We start from the raw sequence: 19,405 nt of genomic DNA on the forward strand, positions 1-19,405 counted from the left end.
AGGGCGTTCACACCACTGCCACCATATAAATAGACAAGCGGGGGGAGGGTCTCCCATCACCCACTTCATGACTGCATAAGGTAGGTCCCCTCGTAGTTCGTACCACCAACCGTTGATAATCAGAAGATGTGATGCAGGGTAATAGGAGCACATGTACGTCGCAGCGATACCTCCACAATAGGTGGATTAGAAACATTTATCTAGGGCAATATGGGGAACAACTCCCCCACCCCCCCCCCCCCCTCCAACCGCCCAAAGGAACACGCTTAGAATGGCATTGATCCCCCGAAACCTGGATTGCAGGATGGCATATGGGAAATTCTGCAGCTGGTACAGCAGCCAAGGTAGTGAAACCATTTTAAAGATCGCCGGCCTACCGGTCAGTGATAAAGGCAGGACTGACTAAACCTTCACCTCCTACCTCATACGGGTCATGGAACAATAAGCTTTCCCACAAGGCGACCACTGGCATACAGTTGTGAAATTAAAAATACGTATACAAGGAGAGGGATTCTCAAAATGAAAATATAAAAAACTATTTAAAAAACGACAGTAATGTGTGAGATTCATTGTTAATAAAATTCTTGTGTACAGGATTTCCACAGTGTAATACAGAAGCACCATTAGATGCCTATTGGTTTTTACATATGCTTTTCTCACTACATAAGTCAGGCGTACTGCCTTTGTTGTACCTTTTCATAATAACAGAACAGACCTGCGCCATTTAACAAGTAGAATCATTGATCTATCCCCATGCCTGTTTCCGATCTTATATTGAGCATAAACTTTCCAACGAAACATAAATTGTAATACACGCGTGCTTTTTTGGCAGAAGCAAACAAATTCTGCGCAGCTAAATGCTGTCGTTAATGAAAGCAAAAGACACACAATTGATGGACGGAATGCAGAACTAATCAAAACATTCACCGCCACCAGTCAAGAGATCTGGGTTAAATACACCATTCTTTTGCTCACCATGCCACCACAGTTTAGACCTTGCCATATGCAAATCAGTCTTGACCCTGTGCCTCATGGGAACAGTCCAGCCGGAACTGCCAGGGCAGGTCCTCTCTGGACTGGAAACAAGAATCATATGACCAGTTTTGGGGTTTCACCCCTCATCAGCCTGGAATGTTTTTAAAAAAAATCTTTTTATTGGCATTTAGACTCAACAAAGGCATAATTGTCAAGTCACAGTTAATTTTCCACCCTTCCAAGCACCCCCTGCCCCCCCACCTCCTTCCGCATCAACAGCATCACAAACAGCAGTTCAATAGTATCCATCTTCCACCCACAGAACATAAGGTTGCCACATGCCCTCACCTGCCCGGGGGGGCCTCGCAAGTCCCAGGCTCAGTACCAACAAGCCATTAATAGGGGGCGGTGTCCCAATCAGTGTGGTCATTAGAGTGTCAATCAGTCCCCAAGCCCCCATCAAAACCATGATACTTCCTCCATTTCCCCCATACCTTGCGAAACTTTCGAGGATAACCCCTGGCCTTGTAAGTCACTCTCTCAGCCGCCATGTACATATCCATCCCCCTCCTCGAGTCTCCAACTTTGGGGGCGACGGTGCTCCCCACTCTCGCGCCAGATCTCTCTTTGCCACTATTAGGGCCAGTAGGGCAAAGATCAAGTTTGGGCGGCTCAGATCCACTTCAGTAGTTATTCCCAATAAGACAAACTTGGGGCCCAGTGGGAGCGTCACCTCCAGAATTTTACTCAACTCTCCCAGAATGTGCGTCCAATAAGTGTTAATGATAGAGCAGTCCCACAGGGTGTGGAAGAAAGTTCCCTGCGGGTGCCCGCACCTCAAACAGCGTCGATCACTAGCTCTACCCATGCGGTGCATCCTGACCCTGTCATAGTAGACCCTATGTAGTATTTTGTACTGGATAAGACGTAATCGGATTTTAATCGCAACCTCTCTATGGTGCATCAAGGCCGCTTCCCAGTCTATTGAGTCCATGTCGCCGGTGTCCTGTTCCCAAACTGCCCTCAGGTTCCCCAGCCTGTCCGGTGCATTATTGTTCAAGGTTTTATATGTCAGTGACACCAGTTTATCGGGAACATGTTCCTGCAGCAAGCGACCTTCTAACGGGGCATACATCAGCCAGGATTGTTAATGAAATCAACATTTGGGAGAAGTTAAAGACTCACTCCAGTATTTTTCTCTAAGCTCCTTTTTCTGTTGATCAGGTTCCTTAAATCAGGGCAGACCTCAACAGGCGGCTTTTCAAAGCGAACAGAAAACCTGTAGAGAAAGAAATGAAGGACACTATGTGAAAAAATATAAAAATGCAACACACAATAATCCCATCTAACTATTTCTGTGCTCCCCTTCTCCACAGGTATGAAGAGGACAAAAAGGAATGGAGTGGGATGCTGAAAGAGATCCGCTACGCCTCCGGGGCATCGTGCCTTTCAACACGCCTCAACCTGTTCAAACTAACAAAGTTGTAAATTCATAATGTGTGACTGTTGCTTCCAGCCCAAGCACCTGACAATTTTATTTATTTTTATGGCCGAGATTAGAGGCTATTCCTATAAAAGACTCAAGTACAGACCCTGCTCACATTATGGTCAGGGGCCTGGCGCCAACAAAACCGTGTCCATGTCTACAGAGTGTGCAAATGCTTACCAATGAAAAATTAACACCATACGTCTTTGAAAACGCAATTGTAAATGTTCGTAAAAGTTTAAAAAATGTGTCATATGCTCCAAAGGTATGAACAAAATAAAGCTGAATTGTATAGAACACTTGAAAGGTCTAAATTGAAGGAAATGAGTGAAGTAGAGTGGCTGACATATAGTAAGCGCACTCGTGTAATGGTCCTACCCCATACCTGTTTATCCTGCAATCTCAAAGACCACAATCGACTTGGGTTAGGATGTAGCAAGTTTACTTCACAACAAACAATGTATTGCAGCAACAATTGCATGTTATAAGATTAGTACAGACAATGTAACATAAATCACATTGCACACATTTCCTATATACAACCCTTTTCAAGGAATGGCCATAACGTCTGTCTCAGCCAATATGGCATAGTAGATAAAGTTTTGGTGACATATGGTAACACATCACAGCTTAATAGTCTTCAAGGACCGCATACCACCTTTTCCCTGTCAGGGCACTCTGTAACATCTTAGCCACACCCCAAATAACTTCAGAGGTACCCGAGATAGATTTGCCTAAAGAGAATGGCAATTGGGTGCCGTTGCACTCTCTCAGATAGCATTGTCATTTTTTGGCATATTTTGGCCCTTCTGTTAGGTGGTAGGCTGGGTGTTCCTTTGCGACATGCTTATTGCGGCATTGCAGGAAACAAAGAGGGTTCTTTGTGGTCATCACCCCATGTCTAACTATGACCACTTCCGGCTACTGTTCTGGCTACCTAGCATGAGGCATATAAGCTCACTGGGAAGATGGGGGCAAGGCCCAGCCCCCATTATAAACATTCATCTAGCCCTTACCCTCCATGGCAAAATTAATATTGGTGCCTTTCCACTATTTGAAGTAGTCTTGCATCTATTATTGCAAATGCTCAATTTAGATACACTGGACATAATATTAGAGATTAGATTATTTTGGCTACTCAGTATTTTGACTAACAGGTTAGCCGAGACAGGGGAATGCAAAGGGATGTGTCATCATCACACAGTTCGCTCAAGTGGCAACACTTGGAAAGGAACTCTGCTTCTTTGACTCGACAGCCAACAATGCAAATATCAAATGAATGCTCAGCTTTTAGACTTGTATATTGGACTCAGCCACAAATCGATAATTGAAATATTTTCACTTCAGAGGTTGAAGCCTGCTAACCGTTTTCAAGTACAATGTGAATGCTGCAGGATAGAATGACAATAATGGCTTCTTTGATAACACAGAGATGGTGTTTGGGCTTCCAACTGTTCGATCACACATCTCTTCCTGGAAAAAGACTCATTCACCATAGTACACGGTCTGGCCTATTAACAAACTAAATTTTGTTATGTGAAGTAGTTGTACAGTAATACTACAAAATGCTATTCATTGACCTATGTGCAGAAACCTCTGCCTCTCCCATCTTTTCCATGCGGAAATCTCTGCACACATAAGTACATGATTTAGGTGTAGATGTGAGGGGGAGCGGGTTGTGATAGGAATATGGGGAATAATTTAAAACGGGGGGTTTAGTGAACTATAAGTAGGGGTGAAGAGAGGATATACAAACACAAACGCACACCTCTAAAAGAGTAAAACCATTGCTAGTCACAAACAACTCTCCTGAAGTTATAAAATCCCTTATGTCATTTGGTGTATACTTTCTCAGTAAAAACTGTGCGTTTGTTGGGCATAAACATCAAAACAGTGCAAGACTGGTTCTACATACACCACCAGGATAAGTTGGCCTTGGTCCTGCTAGCTCACAGTGCACCATCTGTACCCCAAACTTGACCAGGTAACATATGGCAAATGCAACCTCAGAAAATGATAACCCTGACTCCCCAAGGAAATCGTGGTAACAGATCTAGAACCTTTTCCTTTGGTTACTCATGCATACCCAGAGAAATACACAAGAAATGCACAACATTCAGTTTCAATATTTATTGAAGCATTGTCATTCTTGAGTAAAAGACGTGCACTGATTAATAGAAGGAAACAGAATAATATTATTAGAATGGTGAAAAAGATAAACAGTTACAGAAAATATATGCTTGTATAGGAATACTGTAACAATATGTACTCCTACCTAGTGCTCCCTAACCTGGTGTGCCCGGTGGAGGTGTGATTCTGCTAATTCCCTTTAGGGTGATCTAACTCCCCATTTACCTGTGGGTAAGTGTCATCAGGGAGCATGTCTTTGTGTAGAGCTGGACCTCATCTCACGCATGAGTTAAACAGGAATCCGCTGGGCTGGAATTCTGGCATGTGGTAATCTCTCAGTGCCAGTGAAATGCTCCTCCCACTAAACAAGGAACTGATGCAGTTTATATAATAAACACCACCCATGTTGCCATGCCGAAGTCCCAGCCAGGTCACTATTGTTCATTTTATTGAGATAGCTCTGTCGCTGATTGGACAGTAACAAACACCAACAATTTGCGCAGTACACTTAGCCCTTGTACAGAATGTTCAAATTATTGTGATAATATGCATTCGAAGTGGAAATGTAAGCAATGCTGTTTTGGAAAATATTATCCTGCACCAGCCTGCAAGTAAATGTGTGTCAAATGTCATTGTTTTTATAAAAATAAGGCAACTTAAAAACATGAGCATGTAAAATTATGGTGTTTCTGCTCTGGCCTATAATGTGACTACATAACATTTAAGGACACAACAGGTGTAAATGTACTCCAGCCCAGCCTTGGAGTAGGCCTAGCACCACACTGGACCAGTCCCATAGAAAATAATAGAGAAAAAAAGGACTCGAAATAACAGCCTTTAGGATATAATGCTAGAATAATTAAATTATTTCGACTTTCAAATTATGATTATATATTTTCCGTGTTAAAAAAGTGAACATTAATAAACTAATATTTTATTTTAACAATTAATAGTTATTATATTTAATACATTAAAATATATTTTGAAACTTCTTTGAAAAATGTAAAACATAAATTAAACAAAACTTTTCATCAAATGTACTTAATTTTAATTACAAATAATGCTTTTGAAAGTGGGCTTTTCTGTTCCCAAATTAAGACTTTATATAATAAATTAATATTTGAAATATTTTTTTAATAAACATTTATTTTGAAGTGTTAATGTACTGTAACTTCTTTTAGTTCTATGCTACAAATAGTTATTCTAAATTATATTTTACATTAAAGTATTTTTATCTGAAAAAAAATGAATACACTATTTTAATTGTACCAATACGTTCCCATAAAGACATTTAAGCCACAGTGGTCACAATCTCTACCTACATGTGAAACGTTATTAATAGTAACACTACACTCGTAAATGTAGTCTTGGATGTCTCCAACCCTTGAACTGAGGGGGTGGAGATGTGCAAGTCTACACTTGGATAAAATCTAACCTCCGAAATTGGAAATAAGACAAAAGTGTAGATTTACAAGTGAATAAATGTATACATATAAATGTACATTTCTGAATACGACCAACTGTAATTTGGCACCTCCTGAGGGGTATTAAGTGTTCCATAAGGCAGTGCCTGCACTGCCCACTTCTCCACACTCCATGCTACAGCCGCACCTTGTGGGGAGCTTCGAGGGCTGTAGTTGGCAATAAATAAAATGGCGACGCGCAGGAGCACAGTATGCGCCCATAGCTAATTTGCTATGGGAGCCATCGTTAGAAATCAAAAGTGTGCGTTCCATTCGGTTGGGGTCGTTTTACGTGTGCTCAAAGTGACGAGTGTTTCTATGTTCTCCAAAAATGTTCCATGTTAGTCCTTCGAAAGCCCCCCACGCAGAAAAAAAGTCGTGCACGTCTTCTTGCCAGAACAATACTGTCGAAGGTCACGCAAATGTTGCAGCTGCTCTGCTCTGGCAGGCAGCAGCAGCGATGAGTGATGCGGCCTGCAAAAATAGACTGGAAGTAAGTGGAGTGCAGACTGGTACAAATGCACTGGTGTATATTTAGCACACCGAGGGGGGAGCCACGTTTTCTCGTGTGGTCTTAAATTCCATGCAATGCGGGTGTTTCCCTCGCAGCTTCGTGTGCCTCTTGTCTTGGTAGAGAAAGTCTAACAGAGCTTGAGATGTTTTAAACTTCAAGTTAAAACATTAGAAATGCTACTATTGGCGGATGCTAAAAATGGGAAGTTGCAGCTTTGTAGCTACATCACAACTGGCAAGGTGGCTTGTGTGCCACCTGCATCACAAAAACTTCTTGGCACTACCAGACTGGAATCTACTCAGCAAAAAAGTGCACGTTTCTATTGGAGTCAGTGCTTCCAGTAGAGGAGAACATCCATGGTTACGAATAGGTGTATTGGCCTAATAAATGCACATCACAAATCAAGTGGGCAGTTTCCAATTAACCTTATTACAAAGTGCATCGTCCTTCATGCTGTGGTAAGATGGGATGCTAGACACATGCTTTCCAATCGTCAATTTAGCATACCTCTCCTGTGTCAGCGACATAGCATGGTAGCACAGACACATGCTTAGCTAATACATATTAATTGGAACAGGTTTTCTCTGATATAACATTATTTCCCTCCACTAGCCAATGATAAAGTTTTTTTACCTTACCCTGTCATCCTCGGCGTTACTACGTTAAATATGTCTTATGACTCAATGTGACCCCACCGGAAATGATTCCAGCATTCGCATCCTGCTGGCTGCTGTGTAGGTACCAATCCGCCCTCCTTTAGCTGAATGTGTTTTAATGCAGTTGTATTTAGATAGCGCTTTCTGTCTCATGAGGAGGCGTTGAAGTGCCTTAAGAAAGGCGGCCCGCTACTCAGTAAACCAACGTTTGTGATTAAGCAGTGATTATTAGTTATTGTTGTCTACTTGTTGGTTATTGGATTAGTCTTGTGCTTTGAGGAAACCAAACGCATTTTCTCCAATTTCTAGTGGTGGTTAAAGTTAGTATAAGTTAGGCCTGATTACTAGAGTGAGTTCATGCAAGTAGAAAAATGGGATAAGTGAATAATAGGGCAGAGGACGTAAGATATTGGGAGACTGCAAGCAGAGCATACGCAGAAGAAGAATTTGTGATTTGCAAGAGTGGCATGAGTAGATAGGCTAGAAAAGGTTAGATTCTGCAGGAATGGTTAGTCAGAAATAAGGTTTAATTGTTTATACGGAGAGGTTAGTTTTCTGAAGTGCAGAATAGAGTAAGGTAGGCAGGCAACAGAGTAGGGTACATTCAGAGGCACTAAGGTACGCAAAGATGGAGAGAGAGCATAGTATCATCAATCAAATAGAAAGGCAGGAGAGAGATCATTCCTAGCTATGAATTAAAGTCACTCTTCATGCAGGGTTATTTAGGAACGTGGTGGGGATAGAATATTGAGATACTATGAAATCTGGGAACTATAAAGTGTAAAAGGAAAGGTGAAAGTTGATTACCTGTGGGCAGGTGATATATGTTTGTGTGTCTTTGATTAGTCTGTTTAGCTGTTAATGGGGCTGATACAGTATGACCCTTTTTAACATAGATATTGGGCATTTATTGAGATTGTTTGACTTTGTACTGGTTTTTATTTTATTTTATTTATTTTATTTTATTTTAAAGGTTTAATATAGCGCTGGCTAGACCCGGAGGTATCAGAGCACTTTACATGAGCATCAGATCATAGTTACAGGTTATATCGTTACAAAGGTTACACAGTTATTAGAGCATGGCAACATAGTTACTTGTAAGGTCGAGATAAACAATAAGCACAAATGTGTAAGGGAAAAAGCAGGCAAAGGGAAAGATTCAGCGGAGGGGGTAGGAGCTGGGGAAGTAGACAGGTAATGAAGGCGGGAAAGAGGAGGGGAGGGTGAAGGACACTGCATGGAAAGACGACGAGGGCACAAACCGGTAGACGAGTCAAAGCAACGTCCAAAGTCCAGTAAGCTGTGATCCCAGGGGAAGTGGTATCACTTCCCTATCTTTGTTGCGGGAGGCTCCCTTTACGCAGTGGACTCTCTCAGAGGGGTCTCTGAGACTCCAAGGCCTACATACTAGATCCCTCCCCAAAAAGAGGAGAGGGGGTGCTTTGGCAAGGGGTGTCATTCCATACCTCATCTGTGAGAATGTTCTTTAACCCGTTAAGTGCTGCAGTCGGCCGTTGAACGTTCAGAGCACTACCTGGCTGGTGCTGCGCATGTTCTACGGCCGACGCAGCCCCACCCGTTTTTTAAAACCGGCCGCACTGCCGCGAAAAAACGGCCCGGTTAGCGGATTAAATGCTTTTCTTGATACTTTTGTAACTTTTAACTGATGTAAATTGTAACATTATTGTTCCTCATGTAAAGCGCTCTGATTCCTTTGGGTCTAGCCAGCAGTGGCTTATGGCCCTCCCCTTATGCACCATTGGTTGGCTTTGATGTCACTGTTGTTTACTTGGTTCTTATTGGCCAGACTCTCCTCCTTGCCTCATCCTCCTCCTGGGGGTTTCGTGTGTGCACCTTCCGTGGAGCATGGACCAAGTACAGATTACTGCGTCCATTGTCCTTCCACTGCTGGCAGGCACTTTTTAAAAACATATTAATATGCACTATGTTAGGGTGCATGTCTCTGCAATCCCTCTCCCTCCTCCACCCTCCTCATGCTGTTACTTCTCCCTCCTTCGTGTTGTTTTCTGCTGCCCTCCTCTTGCTGTCCGTTGTTTATGTCCCTCTCTCCGCCCTGCTCCCGATGTCTGTTATTTCTTTGTTTTCCACCCCACCTCCTGCTGTCGGTTGTTTGTATCCCTCCATCCTGCCCTTATCCCGCTGGCTGTTGTGTTGTTGTGTGAGGCACATGGTCAGACTGACTTGCATATGGCCATGCCTGAACTGGGGTGGCGTAGTGAGCTAAAGAATGATGATGTATTAAACACAGATCAGTTGACTGGGGGTGAGTGCTTGCAATTTTCAACACTCCGTCCATCATCCCCTTTGGTTTTGCTTTGTTTGCCCTAAGTTGGCAGGGTATGCCCAGACGTGGGTCCCTTGCTCACTTTGCCTCTGGATTCAAGCTAGCCTGGCTGATGGCGGCTAATTAGCCAGAAACCGGTCCCTGGATGCTTGTTTCCGGTCAAGGGAAGACATGGCTTGGCAGTTCGGGCTGGACGGTTCCCATGAGGCACAGGCTCAGACTGATTTACATATGGCCATGTCTGAACTGGGGTGGCGGAGCGAGCTAAAGAATGATGATCGATTAAACCCGGATCAGTTGACTGGGGGTGAGTGCTTGCAATGTTCAACACCCGTCCATCATGCCCTTTGGTTTTCCTGTGTGTCCAACCCCTGCCATCCTCCCGATGTCAATTGTTTGTGTCCCACTACCCGCTCTCCTCCCACTGTCCATTGTTTGTGTCACCCCATCCGTAGTTTGTTTTTCACCACCCCTACCCTCCACCCGTTGTCTGGTTACCCTCTCTGTCATGTCACCTACACCCATCAAAGCCCCTGCACTGTTTTTACACATATTGCAGAGGAGCGCAGGCTGCTGCACGATATGTATTAAAGGGGGGAAAAGTGCTACGATCAACAATGGACACATCATAGCACTTTTATTCACTTTAGGGGATGTTGCACAGTTTGTGCTTCTGTGAAACACGCACAAAAAACATTGACAACGCCAATAGATCTCGCAATATGCAAAACCTATTGGCTTTGCCAATGCTTGTTTAATATGCAGTACTGAATTGTGTGGCATATCCAAATAGTGTGTCCTGTACGTTTGTCTGGTAAGATTTGTAAGGAGTAAATCATTTCTGGGGTTTGTATTGATCATTCAATTAAGTATCTGTTTGAGACAGACATATGAGTTGTATTTTGAAGGTTGTGATTCTCTGTAATATTTGAAGGGTTGTTTATAAAGAGATTCTGCTGATTTAGGTCTTCCTTGATCTTAGATAGTCCTGGGCCCTAATTTATGAGGACTTGTGTCAGTTTTGCGCCGCCGGTGCGTCACTTTTTGTGACACACCAGCGGTGTAAAAAATGCGCCTCGTTGCGCCATATTTAAAAAGTGACGCATCTAGGTAGATGCGTCACTTTTTAAACCCCCTGCGCCACATTATACCTGCGTCAGGTATAATGTATGCAGAGGGGGCGTTCCCCCGCAAAAAGCCTCGTAATAGTGACGCAGTGAAATCTATGAGATTTCACTGCGTCACTTTTAGGACGCTGTTGCGTCAAAATCTTGCGCCTGCCTCACAGCAGGCGTAAGACTGACGCAAGCCCTTTCACATGGGGCTTTCCCCATGTGAAAGGACGCATTGCTGGAGTTGCGTCACTTTTGTGACACACTCCAGCAATGCGTCACTTTTGCGCTTACAGATACGTCAGAAATACTGACGTATCTGTAACTCCTTGCGACATGATGCGTCATACATTAAATATGACGCATCAGGAATGTCGTAAGGAGTGCGCAGTGAAAAGTGACGCATCGCTGTTTTCACGCAGCGATGCGTCACTTTTCATAAATGAGGCCCCTGGAGTTTATCTACCTGTGGCCAGAAAATGAACTCTAGTTGATTCTTTGTTGAATCATATTGGGAATAACCTGGTCTTAACCATCATTTAGAGCTGTAAGGGATTCCTAGTGGCACTGATTATTCCGGGTAGGGTATCCAACAGTTTTGAGACCTGAAGGGAGAGAGTAGTGCCACCAATGGTTTTAGTCCTGTAAACATGAATTAAAAGCATAGTGCAGTCGGTAACGCACGTTCCTGTGTAGGGAGAATTTTGTTATTTTTTCTTGGATGAATATCGGTCCATTTGTAGCTGTGTGTGATGCACAGTAGTTTGAAAGGGGATTTTTTTTGCATTTGGGAGCCAGTGTAGAGCCTTCAAAATTGGTGATGAGGGTTTGTATATTAACATATAGAAGTCAATAAGTTTGGAAATGTGAGGATGTGGTTATGGTGTTGAGCTTTCTTTCGAAAACTAGAGTGAAGCTGAGACATTCATACCCACCCAAAAAAATACCAATGCTCCAGCCTCCAGGAAATTCCACAAATCAATGCTGGCACTACTCTCACCCGCACGAGAGCAGCGCCAGGGTTGGATGAAGCATCCTGGCTGGATGCTCCTTCAGGCCCTTTAGGCCTGTGATTGGTCTCCACCCAGCTGAGTGGAGGGCTGCAAAGTGTGCATGTCACTTTGGCCGGCTAACTGTCATGCATACTTTGGAGGGCCCATCTTGCTCCTCCCATCCTCTATGCGGCCAGGACACACCCCCATTTATCCCAGCTGGAGGCTGCTGAGCGCTAAACTGTAAAAATAAAATGGCAATTAAATAATGTAATTGCCATTTTGTTCACGTTTAGTACCACTGCAGCGGGCAGTGTGGCAATGCCCCCTCACACTCACGAAGAAACCACCGCTGGCAGCACATTTAAGGAGGGGGCCGGAAGACTGGGTCCCTGAGGTGAGATTGAGTCGAATCTTGGAGATCTCGAGAAATGACAGTGTTTTGAAGGCAAAAAAGTCTGCAAATACATTACATCTGAATTCTGAAGTGTTTGAATTAGCCACACTGTCAACGTTTTTAAGCTCATCAATACCAGAGAAATAGCTTTGGTCAAATTGAGGCATGAAACTTTTCAAGGACTACAAAGCCGCCTTCATTTTCTTTACAGGCATAATTAAGTTTAGAACAAGGACACACAATTATTAGTTATTAATTACTATTTCTTTGGGGGCAACTGTGTTTAAGGACCAATTGATAATCGAAAAATAGTAAGCTGACAATGCCATCAAGACCAGAGTGTACAAAGTTTTCAGGTAGGAGGTGATCCTGAGGAACTGGAAAATCTTCATTCTCAGGGGTCTTACTAATATAAATAAAGACCTTGGCACAGAATCTGAAATATGAAAAAGACATCTTTATTAAACTTAATTAAGTGAGGCTACTTCACCCAGCTGCCTTTACAATCTCCTGTGCTCTGATCCTTAATCTTGATCAGCTACTGGGCAAGAAACTGGTCTAACAAGGTCAGCTTCAGGCAACAGGGTCAGTTCACTCAGGTCATCCAGCAGTCAGCTAAAGTCATCAGCCTATGTGAGGGCAACTACAAAATGGCTGCTATGCACAAAATGGAACCCATGGTTCAGAATGAAATCTCCAAATACATAGTGAATCCGTGTGTGTAACATAACGAAAACACTCATACTTGCTGAACTCACTGTTTACGGTTCGCTGTTACCAAAATCGTAACAGAACCACGACCTTTATGACCCAGGTTCAGAATTCACGGAACCTCAGACTCTCCTTTTGCCCTTACATAGGCAATAACCTAAACTCATGTCAATCTGAATCCAGGTCTATATTCATCAGATCATCAAGATGTTGCTGAAGCATAATCCTATTACTTAGTAACTCTCTCGGGATACGTCTCCTTACACATGTAGTAGCACAAAGGCCACATATGGCAGGACAAAATAGGGAATACCTCTATCTGTAGTAGGTGTCATAAGATCACACACCCAACAATTAGTGATGTTCACTACTAACTGGTGTTGATGCAGAAGCTGTACAAAAGAATTGCTTACGAATTCTGATCTTCTAACCTGCTCATGTTCAGGAAAAGGGTGAAAAGAATGAAAAGAAGCAGTAGTAAGAAAAGACATAGGTTAGGAAGTGGGTGCAGAAGTCAATTGAGTAGAAATAAACAATCCCACCCATAAATGACAACGTCATGTTTAAAAAAACACTAGAAAATACGTTATTAAGAACACATAGACAACAGGGGAAAGTAGTGACCACTATTACAAACGAAACTATAATCTTTCACAACCCCAAGCAGAAAGCAAATCCCAAAACTATCTAGCAACATTTCTAGGGCTCCTATGCATTTCAGTAATTTTTGTATGTTCAGGTGAAACAGTGGTGACCCGCTTTAATGTTCTGAGGTGAAAAGGGGATACTCTTCCACAGAGAATGGACTTTATTCTGCTTTTACTTAACAGAATACTACTTTAAAACAATGCCAGCCAAACAATAAGTATCAGTCTCCACCTAGTCTATACAATCACAATGAAACCTCTTGTGAGACCAACTATGCCCAGAGTCCGTTCAAAAAGCCTCTCTGGCAGGCTTCTATTGTCCATCAAATCTGCTTTTGTTGTTTTCTTCCGCATTGGCCTCTTCATTCAAGCCTTTCGTGATCTGTTGGAGTGCCCTCCTGGCAAACACTCATAGCTCATTCAAAAGTCTCAATGTCTCAAGGCAGTGCACCAGTATCTCTCCTTTGCGGCAGGCACTACAGGTAGTGTGCTCTCCATTGATCAATAGGAACTAGTGACTTACGTCATTAGACCCTTTCCGCACTACCTTTGGCAGAAATCCATCTGTCTATGTAATCTTGAATAAGAAACATTGATTTAAATTTTCAAAAAGTTTAATTGAATTGTCATTTCTCACTTCTTTTTCCAAAAGTTAGTGCTTACTGTATTTACATGTGGCAATGGAAATACTTATTAATTCAGCTTTCTCAAGACATTCAATTTGCTGATTCGATATACAAAAAAAGTTACAACTGAAGACTAAAGGCACTCCTGTCCCAATGCATTTCGGGATTATATCCCTTCGTCAGGGGCGCTGAAAAACATAACATGATAGATATACTTAAAATGCGACCGACAGCACACATAATAATTCACTATTAGGTTCACATGTTGTCATACATTGTCTGACACAAAATAGAAAATGAACTGATACAAAGTTTTCACATATGGTGCTTTTTGAGTGGACATAATAATTTCTCAGTTGAAAAACACAAAGTTGAGCATTTGACTGTGCAATACATAGTTTTAAATCATACATTTTGATTACCAAAGAGAAAATGAGCTTGCATTATTGCAAGGTTGGAAATGAACTGCAATTCAACATTGGTATAAACGTGAAAAGATAGTTGTGAACTGAACCCTGATTGCGAAAGTGAGAGTAGTCTAAGAATGGTTGTTAAGAAGGTTTTAAAAGAGAGAGACTCACCCTTTGCACTTAACTGCCATGCGATACTTAGTTTACGTGCTGTGGCGAAAATCGGCAAGTGTTTTGGTAAAGACCTTAAAAGTAGAAGATAGGTCTATGGTTATAAAGTATCCTGTTATTTAGAACTGAAAGGGTTTGGAAAAAATACTGAATTTCATACTGTGTTTTAAATATCCGATTTGGCTGGAATATGTATCGCAAAAGGAGTCTCTGCGTACTCTATTTATAGAACTGTTATGGAGATGAAAGAAAAAATTAATGGCACTGTTGCAGCCAAGTTGGAGGCGTTACTGCTGCAGTCTCGCTTATTGGTAAATGAAAGATTACCTAAGTATTCACAATTGATGAAACATAGACTCGGGGAGCGCTACCATCGTAAGACATGAGGGATTTCGTTCGACGAGTTTAGTTGCTAGGAAATAACCATGGGTCTGACAAAACGAGAAGACAAAACTAAGTTGTAAAGGGATATAAACATAGGTTTACCTTTTTAACATGCGTAATAATTTCCTAGTTCCGTTGTGCCTACTGGCGTGAAAACTCAGAGTGCTGCTACTCTTAAAGTGCCAGTACCTTAAACAAAACGGAAGGTGTCCGTTAAGGAAAAATACCAACTGGGATTTAGTGTGCTAGGCTACATGGTAAGATGAATACCCGTGTCGCAATGATCGACGATGAAAGTTGGCGTTCCGTAGTGCACAATAGGGTGTCAACTCGGTATGCGGCTTCTTTTGAGGTCCCGATGCCTTCAATGAAATAAGAGTAGTCCGTTAAGTGAAGGTCAAACTCGAATTATATTTTTAGTCTGCTGGATAAAATGGATACCTGCGCGGCAATGGTCAGTGTTTAGAGGTTGGCGTCTAGGTGGTAAAGTCGGAGAGTTCTCCTCCGGAATCCCGCGTGTGTCTACGAGTCAAAGATAAAAGACGGACTGCGGAAGTGGCTTGAATCGTGTTTATCGACGGTTCGATTGATGAAAGGAAAGAAATACTGCCTGTTGAGGCGCCTCGAATGCGGAACCACCCATGAAAAAATATATAAATGGCAAACTTTATTTTGTTACTAAATAAAGAAGATGAAAACAAACTTAAGTTAAATTATAAAGTGAATATTAAAGAGTGCGGACTGCTTTCCGATGCAAAGTTTTGTATCACGTGAATAGTGAAAAAATACTAACTAGCGCTTTCACTGGGTGTTGTTGTACACAAAGAACGGTACAGAAGAAGTAGATGAAAATGAAGAAATGAAGAACTGAGTGTTTTATGGCTAGTATAGGAGTGTGATGTGCAGCCATAGTGGATGACAATCCTAATCAGTAGATGAACAATTATAACATGCGTTTGTGGAAAAAATATATAAAAAACGGTGTGAGTTTTCCAGATGTTTTCGGTTAGTATAACGTCGTTTTCGAATTTAGCCATGAAAGTATTGGCAAAAGAAGGGGCTCCTGAAAACCCCATTGAAGTTCCACTGATTTGTAAAAAGTACTCATTGTTCCATTTGAAGTAGGAATGTTGTAGGCAGAATTGAAGTAGTTCAAGGATAAATACTTTGTTAGCTTTGATGTTCGGTAATTGTAGCAGTGCCCACTCCATTGATCAAGGGCACAGGTCATCTCGTGCAGACCCGGGACCATTCTCAGGCTCCAACACTCATCATTCAGTGTCAGAGGACGCTCAGGCTGCTCTTTTATGGGCACCAGAATGTAGTGCCTTTTGCCAATCTTGGATCCGCCGGTGCACTGCACTTCCATTGGAGCAAAGAAAAAAGGGGGGTGTGGCCAAAACTCAGGCCAAGGGGCTCAAGGGACTGCACACTGTCAGAGGTTACCAGTACATGACAGGCGCTCTTTTGCACTGAAATTCTGGTTCTGTGATGTCCAATGCCGTCTGATGGAGCAAGTGCGATGCTTTAAACAGTTCATTGTATAACAAGGGGACTGCAAACAGGTGGCCTGCGATCTTCAAAGGAATTGCCACACGCCATGGGACAATTTTGGTGTAGAATACACTGTCATTTTCAAAAAGCAATACAAATAAAAAGGCAGTAGACAAAACAGTGCCTCTAGGCTTTTCAATTGGGTTTCCGTGTGAGAGCATATCCTTCATCATCTAAGGGTAGATAGCGACATGAGAATTCTATCTAAATGGATGTCCTTACACATAGTCTAATGGGGTAAACACATTTTTCTCTCTTTGATTACATGTAGGTGTTCCCTAATTCCTTATCTACAACACCTCAAAAGAGAAATCGCATAATACATATTATCAGGGACATGTAGATAGCTCACTTTAATAATTGTGCATCAAGTGAACTATACAATACAAAAGCTAATGATCAAAATGTTCCATGATTTGGAACACATCTAATCCACCAAAAATTGGTGCAGCAGAAAAAAAGGACTAAAAACCAATTTAGAATAGGCATTGAATTTGTCATATTCCAAAAAAAAAACGTAAGGTGTCTCCTATTGAGGTGGAAAACTTATCTTACTATAATATTGAGTCAGTTAACCAGTCCGTCACTACCCTGACAGTTAGACTGGGAAACATCAAAGTAGGCCTAAAGAAAATTCTTATAAAACAGTCTGGTCATACAAAAGGAAATCTGGTACATTACTGCAATTTGGAAGTGTGAACCTGAACAATACATCAACAATAATAAAAAGCTGACTAGTGAAAAAAATATGGAAAAGAGAAATGGGACTAGGTCAAAATTTATAGGAAGAGCAAGAAATTACTTGGGTGATAGATAGTCAAGCATGTGACACAATACCAAGAGTGTGAGTGATACACAAAAAAAAATCACAATAGGTTATAAATTTAACTCTACCGCTGGCCGCTACACCATATACGGAAACCTCAGCTAATGTTCGAGTTCCTTCTTAACCTCATGCGTGCTAACGTTATTTTGCTCGCACGCTGAGATTTTTAATATCGCATGTTCCATGACGAGCTGGGCTCGGCATCAGCGTGCGAGGAGGCTACGCGATGACGAGCCCAGCTCGTCATCAGCCCCGAAGGGGTTAAGGGAAAAAATGAAACCTGGTTTCCTTTATGGTACAAAGCCATACACTACTTAGGAAGCAGAACAAAACTGAGTAATGTAATATAGAAATTAGGTCATCATGTACAAGAGTCACAGATCTATAATTTTATCCTTACGTCCAATCAGGATACATATATTTAGGGCTGCCTGTTCCTTTAAGGGAAGAGGGAGCAAGTGACACATTTTGATTCTGTATGTCTCTTTTATTTTTCTTGAATACTATTTATAGCCAAATTTGACATACACTGGTGAAGTGTTGTCTGTGTCGTGTTCACAAAAATGAAAATATCATATTTGTGAAATTTAGCAAAACAACCCAACTGTAGTGTAGCGATACACATCGTCATGTATATCCCTTCACAACACAGGTAAACTTGTAACAGTATCAAAAAGCAGCAACATAAAACAAAAACATGCATAACGCACATGTCAAGCCATCAGATATACTTGCTGTATATCAAGCATCAAGCACAAAAAGCATAGACAAAACAATAACATAGGTAAATGAGCGGTGACGCACAATACCATGTCCCAAAACCCAATATTCGGGCCATTCGGGCCTTCTTAATTTGATCATTTTTAAAATCCTCACCCTCTTTTTTGACAGCAGATCAACAGGTAGTGGAGATTTGGCTGTCAAATGCAACTTACTGTGTGTCACTTACTTCTGACACACAGGACCAGCAGGAACAATTCATAAAAGGATAAAATGCAAGAATATGTAAAATGCACAAACATTTCTTTTCAAAGAAATTACTCAAAAACACATCTCTTTTCAACCAACCAAACTCACGTGTCTTGTCAGCCTTAAAATCACCCAGAACAATCCATGAATGATCTGTGAGCAGAAGCAAAAGGAAAAAGAAATACACAACACACAAAAGAGAGACATTTCTCATAACAAACAAATATCCTTTATAACTTGTAATCAGAAGACAAAACATGATACACATTAACAGACACAAAAATACATTTCCATTACTTAACTGTTACCATCTTGTTAGTCAGCTTGCAACATTAAGCCATTTTAACTTTCCAAAAGTGAAATTCTTTCACTCACACTCCATGTTATCTTTGCGCCACAATTCGTTCTCACTTAGGCATGTAGCCTTCAAAATTTCAATAAAAGACTTTGTCTTATTTTCTGTCTAAGACTTAATGCAGTCCTTCATTTTCTGTCAAATAAAAGCAACTAGCAGACATTATTTTTTTAGAGCAGAGATACAAATGTCTCAGTTCTGTATAGCATTTAACATGATGTTGGGACTTTCAAAGAAACCTTGTTTTATATTTTCCCTTTGGAATTAAGTTCTTTAATTGTATTGATGTTCTTGTGGAGAAACCAGAAATCCCACCTTTCAGAGGCCTGTTTAGCAAGGTCATTCTGCATTCCACAGAGACAAGACCCTAATTTAAAAGGTCACAAATGTCAACATGACAGCCTCTTCCATTGTTTACAGGGCACCTAAAGATAGCATCTCAGCGTGACTTCACAGAACCTTAATAACACACATACCAGTTTTTTAGAACAAATGCTTGTTGCAGTGGTACTCATTTCATCTACCTTAAATGGATCTCACTGGGTCATTTAAAAGGAAAACCCCAAAATGGGTACAACCTGAAAATTTGTATTATACCTACATGTATGCATTTACTGAAGCCTAAAGTACTTTAAAGCTATTATAAATGGCAAGAATGCGGTTTTAAATGGTCTATTTTACCCAAATTCGACTTTGATGTTAGGGGCACTTAAAAATAAATA

The 19,405-nt window shown here is 41.5% G+C and overlaps 1 protein-coding gene across 1 annotated transcript in view; it reads left to right on the plus strand.

Moving 5' to 3' along the window:
• Positions 1 to 2,758, plus strand: part of KLHL41 (kelch like family member 41) — a 56,733-nt gene extending 53,975 nt beyond the window's left edge. The window contains exon 7 of the mRNA XM_086954153.1: positions 2,352 to 2,758. Coding sequence (XP_086810279.1) covers positions 2,352 to 2,463 — 112 coding nt within the window. The 3' untranslated portion in view covers positions 2,464 to 2,758. The remainder of the gene's footprint in view (positions 1 to 2,351) is intronic.
• The last annotated feature ends 16,647 nt before the right edge of the window (positions 2,759 to 19,405 follow it).

The sequence above is a fragment of the Lissotriton vulgaris genome, chromosome 2_1 (genome assembly GCF_964263255.1).
Source record: "Lissotriton vulgaris chromosome 2_1, aLisVul1.2, whole genome shotgun sequence".
Lineage (NCBI taxonomy): Eukaryota > Metazoa > Chordata > Amphibia > Caudata > Salamandridae > Lissotriton > Lissotriton vulgaris.